The sequence below is a fragment of the Seriola lalandi genome, unplaced genomic scaffold (assembly GCF_002814215.2).
Source record: "Seriola lalandi dorsalis isolate HSWRI2012SDOR001 ecotype SW California unplaced genomic scaffold, Sedor1 jcf7180002054961, whole genome shotgun sequence".
Lineage (NCBI taxonomy): Eukaryota > Metazoa > Chordata > Actinopteri > Carangiformes > Carangidae > Seriola > Seriola lalandi.
In genome coordinates, this window is record NW_019525512.1 from 867,543 (window position 1) to 880,695 (window position 13,153).

Here is a 13,153-nt window from a genome sequence, read left to right on the forward strand (position 1 = left end):
ATGCCCTCCTCTGTCCGTCGTCCTCCTCCACTCCACTCCGCTTTCCATAACATCAGCGCGTGGAAACGACTCCTAAATGTCACTTTTATTCCCAGGATGAAGGCTTGATTTATGTCCCGCCTGGCAGATGACCAGGGAGAGGGAGACGGGGGGGAGGGAGGGATAAACACTCTCATCCCACTGGACACGAGGGTCACGCACCCAGATTACAGAACGCAGATAGTTTAGAGTCTCTTTGCCCATGTTTCTGGGAATCCAGTACAATAGAGATGGATTTCAATTATTACTAAAGGATTAATAAAGACTTTTTAATTTTTATTTTTCAAAGGAAAGTAGTTCCAGTAAAAACTGCAGTTTATTCTGTCTATCTGGAGTGAAAGAGCCAAAGTATTGGTGTTTTTAACTTGTGCTCATAAACACATTATTACAACGCTTTAAAAGCATAAAAACAACATGAAAATATTTTAATGTAATGCAGCTAATTGACACGGGACGGGTCTGACGAAAGAAAGAAAAAAAGAAAGGGGTTGTTTTTGTGATTTTGGTGAAAATATTGTAAATGTGAGCTTCAAGAAAAATCTCAAGACATTAATATTAATAACAGAAAAATGAATTTTAAAGAATAACAAAATTTCACACAAAGAAAACCAGATTTTCCCGACTCTACAATAACAAAGGAGGACGGGGGGGGAACAGTCTGACTCAGTGTTTCTTGGACTGAACTCCTCTGGGTTTGTTCCTCATTAAATCAAGTGTAGAGAGAGAGAGAGAAGCTGTGTGTGTGTGTGTGTGTGTGTGTGTGTGTGTGTGTGTGTGTGTGTGTCTCTTTACACTGTGTTCATCCCCCCAAAACAACAGGTGTGGTTGACACCCAGCGTGACTGTGCGGGTACATCAACCATCACCACCCATTTTCACACACATTAAAGTCTCCGCTCTCTTCACCAAAAAGCAAAAGATAATAAACCGTCACATTATCGTTTGGGGCCCATCTGGTTTAACACACCGTGGACGTTTCGGTGGGAACGGCGAACTTTTTTCCTCTAACATCAAAAAGTCACAGGCCGAGGAGTCGCTCTCGGAGCAGAGTGATCGGTCTGATTTGAATGTTTTAGCTTATTTTGAGAAGTTTATAAGAAACTTAAATACATTTTAATGTGACCTGCACTAAAGAATCAAAACATGGAAATAGAAAATCAGTAGAAAGAAGTTCTGTTAAATGTTCCAGACATGGACCTGGAGAAGATTATCCAACCCTCTTCTATGTTCTGAGAGATCACATAACCCCCGTCATCTGCTTCATCTTTCAACAGAGTATTGATCCTAAGATTTTATTCCTCACTTTCAATCCATGTAAACACTTTTGTTCACGCTCAGTCAAATTAAAATCAAAATAATTTGAAGTAAACATGTAAAAAATGCTTCTGTTCATTTTCATTTTTGATGCATTTCAATATAATTTAAGATTTAAATTCTAGTGATTTATTTAGAAAACTGGAATTTCATTTTATTGTTAATGTTTTCACCCTTTTTTTTACTTATATTTTACTATGAGAATTTCACCGTTTGGATCAGAGTCATGTCTTAATCCTCAGTTTTAATTTCCCAGTTACAGCTCTAATGAAGTTCAACAGAAACCATCGCTGGAACGAAGCAGCTGGTTTAATTACCCAAGTGCCTAAAAACAATAACCAGCTGTTCCACTCTGCATCTCACCCGCGACTCCTCGCTGTTCACCCAGGGCAGCGAGTCCGCCTTCTTCACCGCGCCGTCGCAGGAGTCGTCCAGGCTCTTCATCGTCTTGTACTTCCTCATCATCAGGCTGTCCACCACCCAGAACATGATGGACTGCAGGGGGAGCCAGAGGGGGGGGGTTACTAATACTGCAGAGATAAGACTGAACTCTTTACATTGTTTTTATTTTTTAAATAAGATGTGAAACTCACATTGACTATGAAAGGCACAATGAGCATGACCAGCACCAGCTCCAGCTGAGGGTTAGCGATGTAGCTTAGCAACACCTCCTGCAACTGGAGAAGAAGAAAAATAAAAGTTTAATATTCTGACATTAGAAATTCTGGATAATAATAATCTCTCTTGGCAATAAATTCCTTGATTATATAATTAACTATATACATTCGTTAATTTGAAATTTTATTTAAAGTTTACTCCGAATCTGCTCAAATAAATTCCGATTTTATTTTTACTCTATGAGCTTTAAAAAAAAGTTCCTTCATACATCATTTCTAATAGAAAATTCCACTTTTTTAAAACATATTTCTTTCACAGTTCATTGTGGAAATAACTCTTCTTTTACCATCTGATATTTGCAATTAGTTGCTTGGAAAAATGACTATTATTTCATGCCATCATATACTGTAGTAGATGAACAACATTCTTCACAATACAAATATATGCATGAAGCTTCAACCTCTGGTACAAAAATGTGTTTCTTAGCATATCAGAACAATATGCTCAATATCCCATATTTCATTTTTATTCTCTCCGTTTCTTTCAGTTTTTAATCAGCGCTGTATAAAATAAAATAATTATATTAAATGTGTCAGAACTATCAACAAAAACACACATAAATATGAAAATGCAGACTGAGGGAGAAGCATTAACTCCACTTACTATTTATATCAGAGAGTTTACTGAACCTTTCTGTGGAGATGGTTTTAAACAAAGGAATATCTCCAAATAACACAGAGCGCTTCACTAAACAAAACTCTGTTCTATCCGGAAGTAAACTAGTAAACCGCTTTTTATTCCTTAGATGGATCTGTTGCTTGGACAAGGGCTAATGCAAATAATCAGATTTGATCCCTGATGGCATGTGAACAAACTGTCTTTTAAATACATCAGCGCTGCTTCAGGGTTCCCATTACAATGAAAATACAAGTCTCTTTTCATCCTCTGCTTTTTTTATTCTTGCTCTTTCATCTCTTGATGCCAGAAATGGAAATGGAAAGATTGTTTTGGATGTAAAAATGTTGTTTGTGACGGTAAAAAGTCTGAAAACCTGATTAGAAACCAAGGTGAACCAGTAACAGACTCAGCTGATGCTCATAAACAACCGTCTCCTCTTCTGTTTTTTTATTTTGCAGGTCAAACAATGACATTTTCCCCCGTGCCAGAGGTATGATAATGCCACAGCACGCCACTTTCCCCACAGGACCTGAAAGCAGCACAAACAGCTGAAGCGTGTCCTTACTTTGGACCATCCGGGGACGAGCAGCACCAGGCTGATCACACCTTTCTCCAGCACCATGATGAGCAGGTAGATGCCACACTGACCCAGCCAGGCGGCTGCCTGAGGAGGGTCGCCTGAAGGACAGAGGAACACAAAAAAACACCAGAAAACATCATTAAAAAAAACATTTCTAGCTCATATTAATGTTGTGGTTAAAACCAAAAGCAGGAAGGAAAAACTACATTCACTTTTCTTATTTCTAGCAACTGTTTTGGACTATGTTTAACCACGATCTATATTTGCCTTCAATTTATTTATTATGTACTTTCTTTTGTTTTTTTCCCCAAATAAGGCTTAATTTTCCCATTTTATTCTAGATTTTTTAATTGCAGATTATGTCAAATATTTGCATGAAATTTGTCTATAAATTCTGTTCAATTCAATATTTCTTGATTGTCAGCATGTGAAGAAGTTATTCTGCAACTTTTCTGTAATTTGAACACAACATTTCACAGAAACTTCAGGCCATATTTATAGTATTTCCTGCCCGTTGTCTCCTACTATCCAAAAGGTCTGTTATGCAGGTGTCTCACCACAGCAGACACAAAGCAGGACAAGTCTGTCATTAGGACAGGAAGAGCAGGAAGTAAAGACGCACACAGAGAGAGTGAAGCGAAAACACAAACTAGCGATCATCATTTAATGTTTACAGTTCCTGGTCTAAACGAGCTCATCTTTTGCCATTTATTGAATATACGAAAAGTGAAGCGTTTCTGTAACACAGCCATCTGGAAGTCATAGTGCCAGAAAAGTCAAGTATAAGCTTGACCCCCGGGTCTCGGAGAGGAGTGACCACAACGCTCCCTTTAGTTGTTTCAGTGTAAATTTCCATTACTGACGAGCGAGTGAAATAACTGGCCTGGAGTTTCTCTCTCTCTCTCTCTCTCTCTCTCTCTCTCTCTCTCTCTCTCTCTCTGAAGCTACTGGGAATGTTTTCCACACTCAGCTGCAGCTGGAGACGCTGGCTCTCCTCCCTGTCTGCTCACCAGCTCGCCTACACCGCCCTCTGGTGGCAGAATCCACAACTGCAGTCTAAAGTACATTTTTATTCTTTCTTCCCTCCAGCTCCTACATCCAGATACTTTATGGTTTTAGAAAACACAAAGAAGTCACTCACCATATTCTCCAAACATGAGCAACGTCCACTGCTTGTACTCCACCAGCTTGGACACCAACTTGACGGCCAGCCAGATGACCAGCATCCCCAGCGTGGCGTCAAGCAGGAAGTTCATCAGATACCTGACATGGTAAAACGGTAAAAGACCATTACTTGCGATGGCCGCGTTCTCACCTCATCATGACCTGTCTGAGGTAATAAAGGACTCACAGGGAGCACGGGTCTTCTTTGGTGAGTGTGGACAGGAAGACATTGGCAAAGTGGATGAACAGAGCACCGATGGCCTGTTTGGATGTGTCGAAAAACCTGTGAAAGATACGAAGGGTCGTGTTTAACTTTTAACTTTTCTATTCTGTAGCATGTCTAAACATATCATTCCAAACATTTTTATCTCTAATTCTAATTTCTTTTTATTTTCCAGAATAATTAATGAGAGAAATTCCCTTGTTTAAACTCTGTAATTGTTTGGATTCTGCACTTGGTCATTTTGGGTTTGTGGTCAGTTCGTGTCTTTCTGCTGTCCCTGTCCCTTTGTAGTCACTCTTTCTTTTGCACCTGTCTGTGGTTCTTTTATGTAGTTGTTTAATTGACTTTCCAATAAGAAATGTCAACAGTCACATCGGGGCTCTGGCCCTTGGCCCCCTGACACCTCGGGGCCCTGGGCCTGAAAAAAAAAAAAGATAAGACAGAGAGATAACAGAAATAAATCTGACCAGATCCTCCACGGCCGTCTGATCCCAACAGGTTCGCGGAACCTCTTCACTGTGAACAAAAAAGAAAAGTAATCAGTTCATCAGTAGCTTCGCCGTCAGACTTGTGATTATCCTGCGGAACAAAAATGTGTAACACAGTTTGTCTGCAGCGAGTTTGTCCTCGTCTGTCTGCAGAGCTGCGGGGGAGCGAGGACAGATGAAACGAGATGATCACGTCGCATCCTTGTTCCGCGCTGCCACAACACTTCACTCCTCCCCACCGGGCTCAGGGCGAACAGAGGCCCACTGTTCCTCTATCTCGCCATCTCACAAGGTCAGTGAATGTGACTCGGCATGTGAAAACAGGACTGGAGCTTCCTGCAGACGTGTTTAACATCTGTGCACTCCACTCTTTTCCCAGGGTTTTTATTTGGTAGTTTTTTTTAATGCAGCTTAAATTGCTTGTTTATTTAGTCTAATTGTTCACACTTTTCACTAAACTGTTCCAAACTTTACTTTTCTGAAAGTCTGCTGGCTTACAAACTTTTCTCCTCAAAAAAGAAATAAAAAAAAAAAAAAGCTCAAAACTGACTTTTAAAGTATAAAACTTTGCATTAAAGAAGTGTGGTAGCTACACTGGATATGCAGCCAGTATCTGGATTGTGTGCGTGCAGGAATAATGTCGAGCAAATGGAAGGAAACTCCCTAAAATAGCTTGGAGGAAGAGCACTCTCAGAGATCAGCAGAGGGATGCATAGTGCAGGCCTGGCTGTGACTTGGCATACCGCCACTGTGATTACAGCTGAAGGGCTCTTAATGCTCTGCTGCACATAAATAATGCGGTGTATTACCAGATGCATGTATCTACACCGAGAACGACACTTGCATTGCGTGCTGAGGAACAGAAAAAGGGGAAAAGGGAGCAGGTATCGATTTCTCTACTAATAAGTAACCGTGCGGAGGTTACAGCTCATTGATCTCACTCAACCTCAAGGCCCGGTCTAATTCTGCAACACTTCCCCGCTCCGAGGATTCAGCTGCTCTGAAGTCGGCTGCTTGATTAGCTGCATTGACCTTTTAAAACTGCACACTGATTATCAGATCATGTGCGGTCACACTTCATGCAATCTAAACAGGATGCACGTGCATTTGTATTTCATTTCCATGCATTATAGTATATCAGCGGCCATGAATTCACCCTGCACAAAAGGTGAATTGACAATATAAGCACATTTAAAAAGGTTGGGAATTCAGAACAAAAGATAAAAATAAAGCACATATAATTCAATCTTGATAGAGTCCAATAACTGACCTATTTTTATATCAAATGGCAGCTGCATAATATCAATGCTGTCATTGATTATTTAAGGAAAGTGATTGGGAAAGAAGTAACTAACTATAGCTTAAATATGAATAATCACACCTTTCAGCTGCAACTGCTGCAGGGGTATTAAGCATTGCCTGTGGTGCCAAAGTTGGTGAGATGCCCGACATTCTCCAAGTCAGCTGCCACAGAGTCACAAGTTTTTATAGCAGTCAATAGCCATTGTTCAGGGTGAATAATCCCACACTGTGCTTTGCAAGGAGAATCTTGTTTTGCACTTAAAGTAGATACTCCCTCCACACCATCAAATTATATATAAATATCACTTAAAACTGACAAGGCTGTAGCATAATTAAAAGCAGTCAGACATCACCTCTGAAGAAGTTTCTTTAAAGCAGTCATGGCATGACATGTTCCTTGAGCAGCAGCACAATGTGTGTGAATATTAAATTTCACTGAATGGAGGAGCTGAGACGCTGACGAAACTTCAGTTAAAAAACAGCGCAATTTATGACGCTGCTTTGCTTATCAGCACGTTTATAGGTGTGGTATGGTTTACCTTAATTGTTTATGTTTCATTTGAGACTTAACCGCCAATTCGGCTTGGATATATATGCCACAAACCGCTTAATTTTCTTAAAATATGTACTTAAAATGAATGGTTCATATATATCTCTTCCGTTGCTGGCAACTGAATGTTTTGTGGACGTGTAAGGTGTTTGAAGCGACACCAGTCACATAAAAAGATAAACTTTTCCGAATAATGTGTTACGTATACAGCACTTAATATACACCGAAATTAATATCGTGTCTTTAATGTTCAGATAATGTTTCAATAAGTTTCCTATTTGGCGTGTCTCATTGCCGAAACACAGGAAAACATTTAAATTAGCATATTTTCCAATGGAATCTGGCGGCGAGCTAATGAGGCTCCTGCGAAAACAAACGTCAACAAAACGCCACGTGGACTTGCAATCTTTATATAAATATAAAATAAATAAACGCAACAACAACAACAACAACAAAAACAACAACAACAACAACAATAAAAAAAAAAGTTACTCACACATCAGGGTGCTGAAGGCGACGATGGCCAGGAGTCCCTGGATCAAGACGCCGAACCGGTCCGTCAGAGCTCCGTTATCGCAGCCGTGCGGATTCGCCTTGTTGATGTCGGACATGTTTGTGATTTCAAATGGAGAGTTATCCAGGAACCGTTTCACCAAGAAGACCCCGCTGTATCCGTACATGTCCATGTTGACACGGTAAAAGAAAACAACAACAACAACAACAACAACAACAAGAAGAGCCGTTGGAGACAAAAGGAGCACTTCCTCGGTGGGTTTATCTTTAGCTCTTCTTCACTCGAGGAAAAACAAACCGCGGGGGTTTTTTTTGTTTTGTTTTTTAAATTTTCTGGCGAACGACTCAAGTTTAAGTTTCCCCTTCAGTGTTTCCAGAAGCTGACGCTACATGTCGTGATGGAAGAACAAACAAGACGATCGATTTTCTGACTCACATCCATGTTTATGACAACGAACAACACTTACGATCAAGTAGCCCACACAGGAAGTCCGACTTCCGGTAGTTTTACTTCAAAATAAAAGGTTGTGGCTGTAGCGATTAACGGATAGAGACAACAGAGATTAATAAAGATTAACCTTTTACAAAGTGTCAGGTTATTTCACAATACACCCTATAAACATTTAAAATAATTATAAAATTACATTATTGTCCTGTTTCATATGTTTTTAAGCATCGAGTTTATATATTTTTCTTGTTTCATTGTTTGTTTTAATGTAGGCTATGTAGGCCAACACAGAGAAGAATTTATACTGAGTGGATTATCCTGGTGAACTATAATAAATTCAAATGTAATATAAAATTGAAGCAGACTATTTCTGCAATTCACTGCAATAGTGTTGAGACTGTAAATAATAAAGAAAAAGCAAACATGTTGGTAAAAGGATTTGTATACAGCTCAAACAATATAAGTGAGAAACATAGAGACAGAAATTGGATAAACAACTGAATAATTTACATCACACTTTTAACCAACCTAAATCCTGATTATAACTACCAAATATTCATTCATTTTCAGGATTTTAACATTTTAAATCACAGTGTATTTACATAATACCACTATTGTTTTTTCATGAATTATTTTCCATATAATAAATGCTAATGGGGAATTATTTTATTTTTATTATCAGATCATATGTAAATGCAATCACGTACACTTGCATGTAGGCACACAAGTACACCCTACAGAGATGACTATAGGTGCTCCACCTTTGTTTTATTTTGAAGTGACGTTCCCCCTAACTTTCCTGTTGTGTTTCGGTTCGTTTGACTCAGGTCCGCGCGACTCTCCTAGCAGAATTCCTTGAATGTGCGCGAGACCGCTTCAGACCCTTTGTGTTTATGTCAGTGGCAGGCGCGCACGAGGCAAATCTCTGCCTCATGTGAAGATGCAATGAAGGAGATCTTTAGGTTCATTCAGTCATTCTGTTCAAAATAAGCTAAAAAGAACAAAGAAGCTGTAGCTATTGGATTCCTAATGACAAATCTGATTTATGCCAATTTACTACAGACGTCAGGGGATTACGTACCTGGAGCCTCAGGTGTACAGGCACAGAAACAACATGCCAGAGAATTTACAGATCAATAAAGAGTATTTGTTAGAATAAGAAATAAATGAAAATAAAGCAGGCTTTTAGAATGGGCTTTTATTACGGATCGTTACACATCATATGTTATTGAGGGGGAAATATAAAACTTAACATTTACACCTCGCTGCAGAGACATCAACACATTCTGCGATGCCAAACAAGACGGTGAAAATGTTCCGTAACCAACCAGACATGCAGTAAAGTTGTGTCACAGTCACCAACAATTGAACACACACGCATCCGTGTAAATTATGATTATAGGCTATTAAGATTTGCATTAATTTCTTTAAAGTAATTATTTATTCATATTTACTCCACATGGTGATGGTTGGTTGTTTGGATGATTTGGAGAATTTTTACGCGTTCCTAAATGGTTCACTGGAGCTCCATGAACCTGCTTCAGATGCATACATATGTGACTCTCTGCCGCGTGCAGAGAGGCTGCAGGCTCATGCACTTGTGTGTGTGTGTGTGTGTGTGTGTGTGTGTGTGTGTGGGTGCAAAAGGGAGGCATAATCCTTTCTCCCGCGCGCTTGGAAAAGCCTCTTCCCTGGCAGATTAATGGAGCGCGGCGCACGCTTCAACCATCTGTTCCTCCAGTGGCATCACACCGGCACCGGCGCCTCCTCCCCTGTCTTTATGATTCCTTTGTGTCTTAATGAATCAGATCCACCGCCGTAAATACAACAACGAACTTCCCGTGACAGGTTTCAAAATAAAATCCATTCTTGCAGTTATAGTCGTGTCACTAGGTGCTACTTGTTACTTATTTTGAAATCCCTCTTTGGTTCGTGGCCCCTTAAAATAAGGATAATTATGATCCCTCAAGAACTGAGGAGTGATTTTAGTCTCTTCAGATTGATTATTTGAGGATTGAAGAAGTGAAAGTATTCAGTATTTCAAATTAAAAGAGAAACTTTGGGAAAGAAAACTTGAAGAAAAAAAAACAGAATATGGTGTAAAAGAAATACTCTTTAATGTCTCTTAGTTCTCAGACTGAGAAACACTATTTTAAAACCGCAGTTTTGGTTTGGAAATGTTTTATTTACTTATTTACTCATTCATTCATCTGTCTATCTTCATCTTTCCATTTGAAAGAGTCGCCATGCCTCCTGTCTGCTCGTCTCTTTTACTGACTCTCACAGTAAAGATACTCAGTTATGAAGCCAGGATAGAAGCCTGCGATAACTTCCCTGCTTTGTAGTTTTATGAACTTTGCTGTAGTTTTAGGTGAAAGTCAGGGGACTTTGGTGATTTTTCAGGGGATTCCCGGAAAAAGAAAATGCTGCGTAACAAAACAAAAAAAATCTACTGTGCGCTTTAAAACAAATGGACAATTGACCTTTGAGCAATTATTATATTACGCACACTTCTCACCAAAGGTCAAGCGTGAACTTCCATGTTTAAAGAGGAACATGCTACTTTCATTTCACTGAGCCTTAATTTTGAATATTGCCCCCAACTAACCTCGTGTTGTATCACAGAGTCATGACGGTTTCACTTTCTGTAGGCACAAGGCCATCTCTTCTCTCTTAGTTCAGTTATGAGCCATAAAACTTTACTGTGTCTCACTGGGGCTAACTTACCTGTAGTGGTAGTGGCGTTAATTATCATCCCTCAGTTTAAGCAGATAAAAGCTGATATAAAATACAACCTTTGAACTGTGAATGCCTGCATGTATCTATAGTGGTGCAATGGGCTCCCACCACTAGAGGATAGTGTTGACTTTGATAAAAAAAAGATGGTCCTGGTTTATTAAAAATAACAACAACAACAAAAATGTCTGGGTATTTCCTCAAGAGCTGTTTGGAGAAAAAGGGATTGTCAAAAAAAAAGATAAATAAATAAATAAATAACGCCAAAAATACACGGAAATAGTCAAAAGTGCAAAAGGCGATGATAAGAAATCATAACTTATTGGCTTTTCAGGCTTTTCGTGCACAGAAGCAGCTTTAATGACGACACAACTGGGTTTCTGCTATAGTTTTATACATGCCCTTAACAATATTATCACGTTTATTATAGTTTTGATGGTTGCAGAGGCTTTTATTCCAGTTAAAACTGCTCAGGTACAGAAACAATGAAACCGCCTGTAAATGCTAAAATTAATGAACGATTTAATTTTCGATTTAACCACCAGTAATGTTGAATTGATGTATGCTGAAGATAATATTTGTAGGTTAATCAGAATTTGCTTAAACGCAAATAAAACTAATATTCCGTTGCATATTTTTCCGCTGTGGTGCGTTGCTGAACTGAAGTTTCCTATTTATATCAGGCTGAAGATTTCTTTTTTTTTTTTGCTGCTGCTGCTGCTGCTGCACTAAAAGGTCAATGAAGGAGTTGGCTTGAAAATATCTGTAGATGTTTTTGGACATGCGCAGATGGGAGATGCCATATTGGAACGGGGGCAGCAGCAGCTGAAAGACGTCGCTCGCGCTGCTCTGCTCGGGCTCACGCGAACGAGGAGAGGAGGAAGGAGAGAGAGGGAGAGAGAGAGAGAGAGAGAGAGAGAAAAAAGCAGAGGGGGTCTCGAGAAGGAGAGGCGACAAAAAAACTTGGACAGGTAAGACAGGTGACGGCTCCGGCGGTGCTGGGAGGCTTTTTCCGCGGCTGCTGCGTTTTGTTATTTTCGTTATGTCGACGGTATAAACACGGGGAGAGTTATTTTTCTCCTCCTCCGCTTTAAAAAAAAAAAAAAAAAAAAAAGAGAAAGAAAAAAAAAAAGAGAAGAAACCGTGAAGTGCTCTCGAGGCGGTTTCTGTAGAAACGAGAAAATAGTCGCGAGCGTTCGTTCGTTCGTTCGTTCGCGAGCCCAAGTTGTTCAAAGTGTCTCTCACGCGCCGTAATTAACAGCTTTCACCGGCGGAGAGGACGCTGTCTCGTGGCACTCTCGGTAATACCGTTTATTGCGTTGTTTTCTTTCCCTTTCTCTTCGCGTGCAGCATGTTATTAACTGTCATGGAAATAACGTTAATTTAAAAAATAAAAATATGCACGATATAACTGCTGTAACGTTATTTTACTGTGTTGTATTGCTGCGTGTAAAGACACGTTTTGTTGGATGTGAAGTTGTTTTCGTAGATTAACGTTAGAAATGACTTATCGCCGACATATAGATGAGTCATGTGGGATTTTTTTTGACACCTTAAGGTGCGTAAAAAGCCATCGGAAAATACCGGACACTGCCAAAATGTCAAACCACTTTCAACATGGCGGGTTATGGTGCTCGTGTGGGGAAAACTGCGCCTTAAAATCTTTGAACGAGGAAAAAATAAAACGACGGCAGATAATGCGCCCGGTTCGGTTTCTTTTGATGGACATACACGAGGTTTAATCAATTAAATTCAAAGTGAGCATTTGGCAACTCCGTGGGAGTTTTTTTCCGCTGCAGTTTTGAGTGTGCAAAGTACATGACCGGAGAGGCAGCTCTGAATGCCTGCCTGCCTGCCTGCCTGCCTGCCTGGTCGGCTACACCCCTCACCGCCTCATCTTCCTGATGTGCACTTAACGTTTCCTCTTTCACTTTTATCAAAAAAGGCTGCAGCTCATTCGATACGTTTCTTTCCAAAGCCAATTTAATCAGATTAATATTGTTTTTTCACCCATTTAAAACCAACACCGGGGTGATTTCAGTCCACCTTTTGCTCACAATCTTAGATTGTTATGTTGATGATTGGACAGTCCGGAGAGATATTTTTCCTCCAAGTGACGGCTATTGTTTCTCTATGGGGTGAATTTGCAACGATTAAGCAGATAATTGGGTTAAACCGCGCGTATCTGTGTAATTATTTCTTTTTTTTTCCTTTTTTTTTTTTTTGCGTGCGGTCTGCAAATCCGGGGGTTTTTACAGCTTTGCATTATTCCTCAGGATTCCTCCTCCAGATTAAATTCGTCACCATAACGAACAGAAACAATAAAGACTGCACGTTACGGAGCAGAAGCAGAAACGTTCATCATGTGCAAATGAATAAGTCATGCTTTTAGATTTTCTTCTTTTTTTGTTGTTGTTGCTGCTCCAGAGATATTTAGGGCTGCTGCGAGCGGAGTGAAGGGGATGGTGGGTGAGCGCAGTCTTGGAGATAAAGCCCCCCCC

At 39.9% G+C, this 13,153-nt stretch overlaps 2 protein-coding genes across 2 annotated transcripts in view; one reads left to right on the forward strand and one right to left on the reverse strand.

The window, feature by feature from the left end:
* tmem110l (transmembrane protein 110, like) overlaps positions 1-7,956 on the reverse strand; it is a 10,758-nt gene extending 2,802 nt beyond the window's left edge. The window contains exons 1-7 of the mRNA XM_023395337.2: positions 7,452-7,956; positions 5,083-5,131; positions 4,580-4,675; positions 4,370-4,491; positions 3,214-3,326; positions 1,946-2,029; positions 1,716-1,847 (exon numbers count right to left, since the gene is read on the reverse strand). Of these exons, the coding sequence (XP_023251105.1) occupies positions 1,716-1,847; positions 1,946-2,029; positions 3,214-3,326; positions 4,370-4,491; positions 4,580-4,675; positions 5,083-5,131; positions 7,452-7,641 (786 nt within the window). The 5' untranslated portion in view covers positions 7,642-7,956. The remainder of the gene's footprint in view (positions 1-1,715; positions 1,848-1,945; positions 2,030-3,213; positions 3,327-4,369; positions 4,492-4,579; positions 4,676-5,082; positions 5,132-7,451) is intronic.
* Positions 7,957-11,449: 3,493 nt separating this feature from the next.
* The window catches only part of sfmbt2 (Scm like with four mbt domains 2), a 46,213-nt gene continuing 44,509 nt past the window's right edge, over positions 11,450-13,153 (forward strand). Inside the window, exon 1 of the mRNA XM_087170808.1 lies at positions 11,450-11,623. The gene's annotated coding sequence lies outside the window, so the exon portion shown is untranslated. The remainder of the gene's footprint in view (positions 11,624-13,153) is intronic.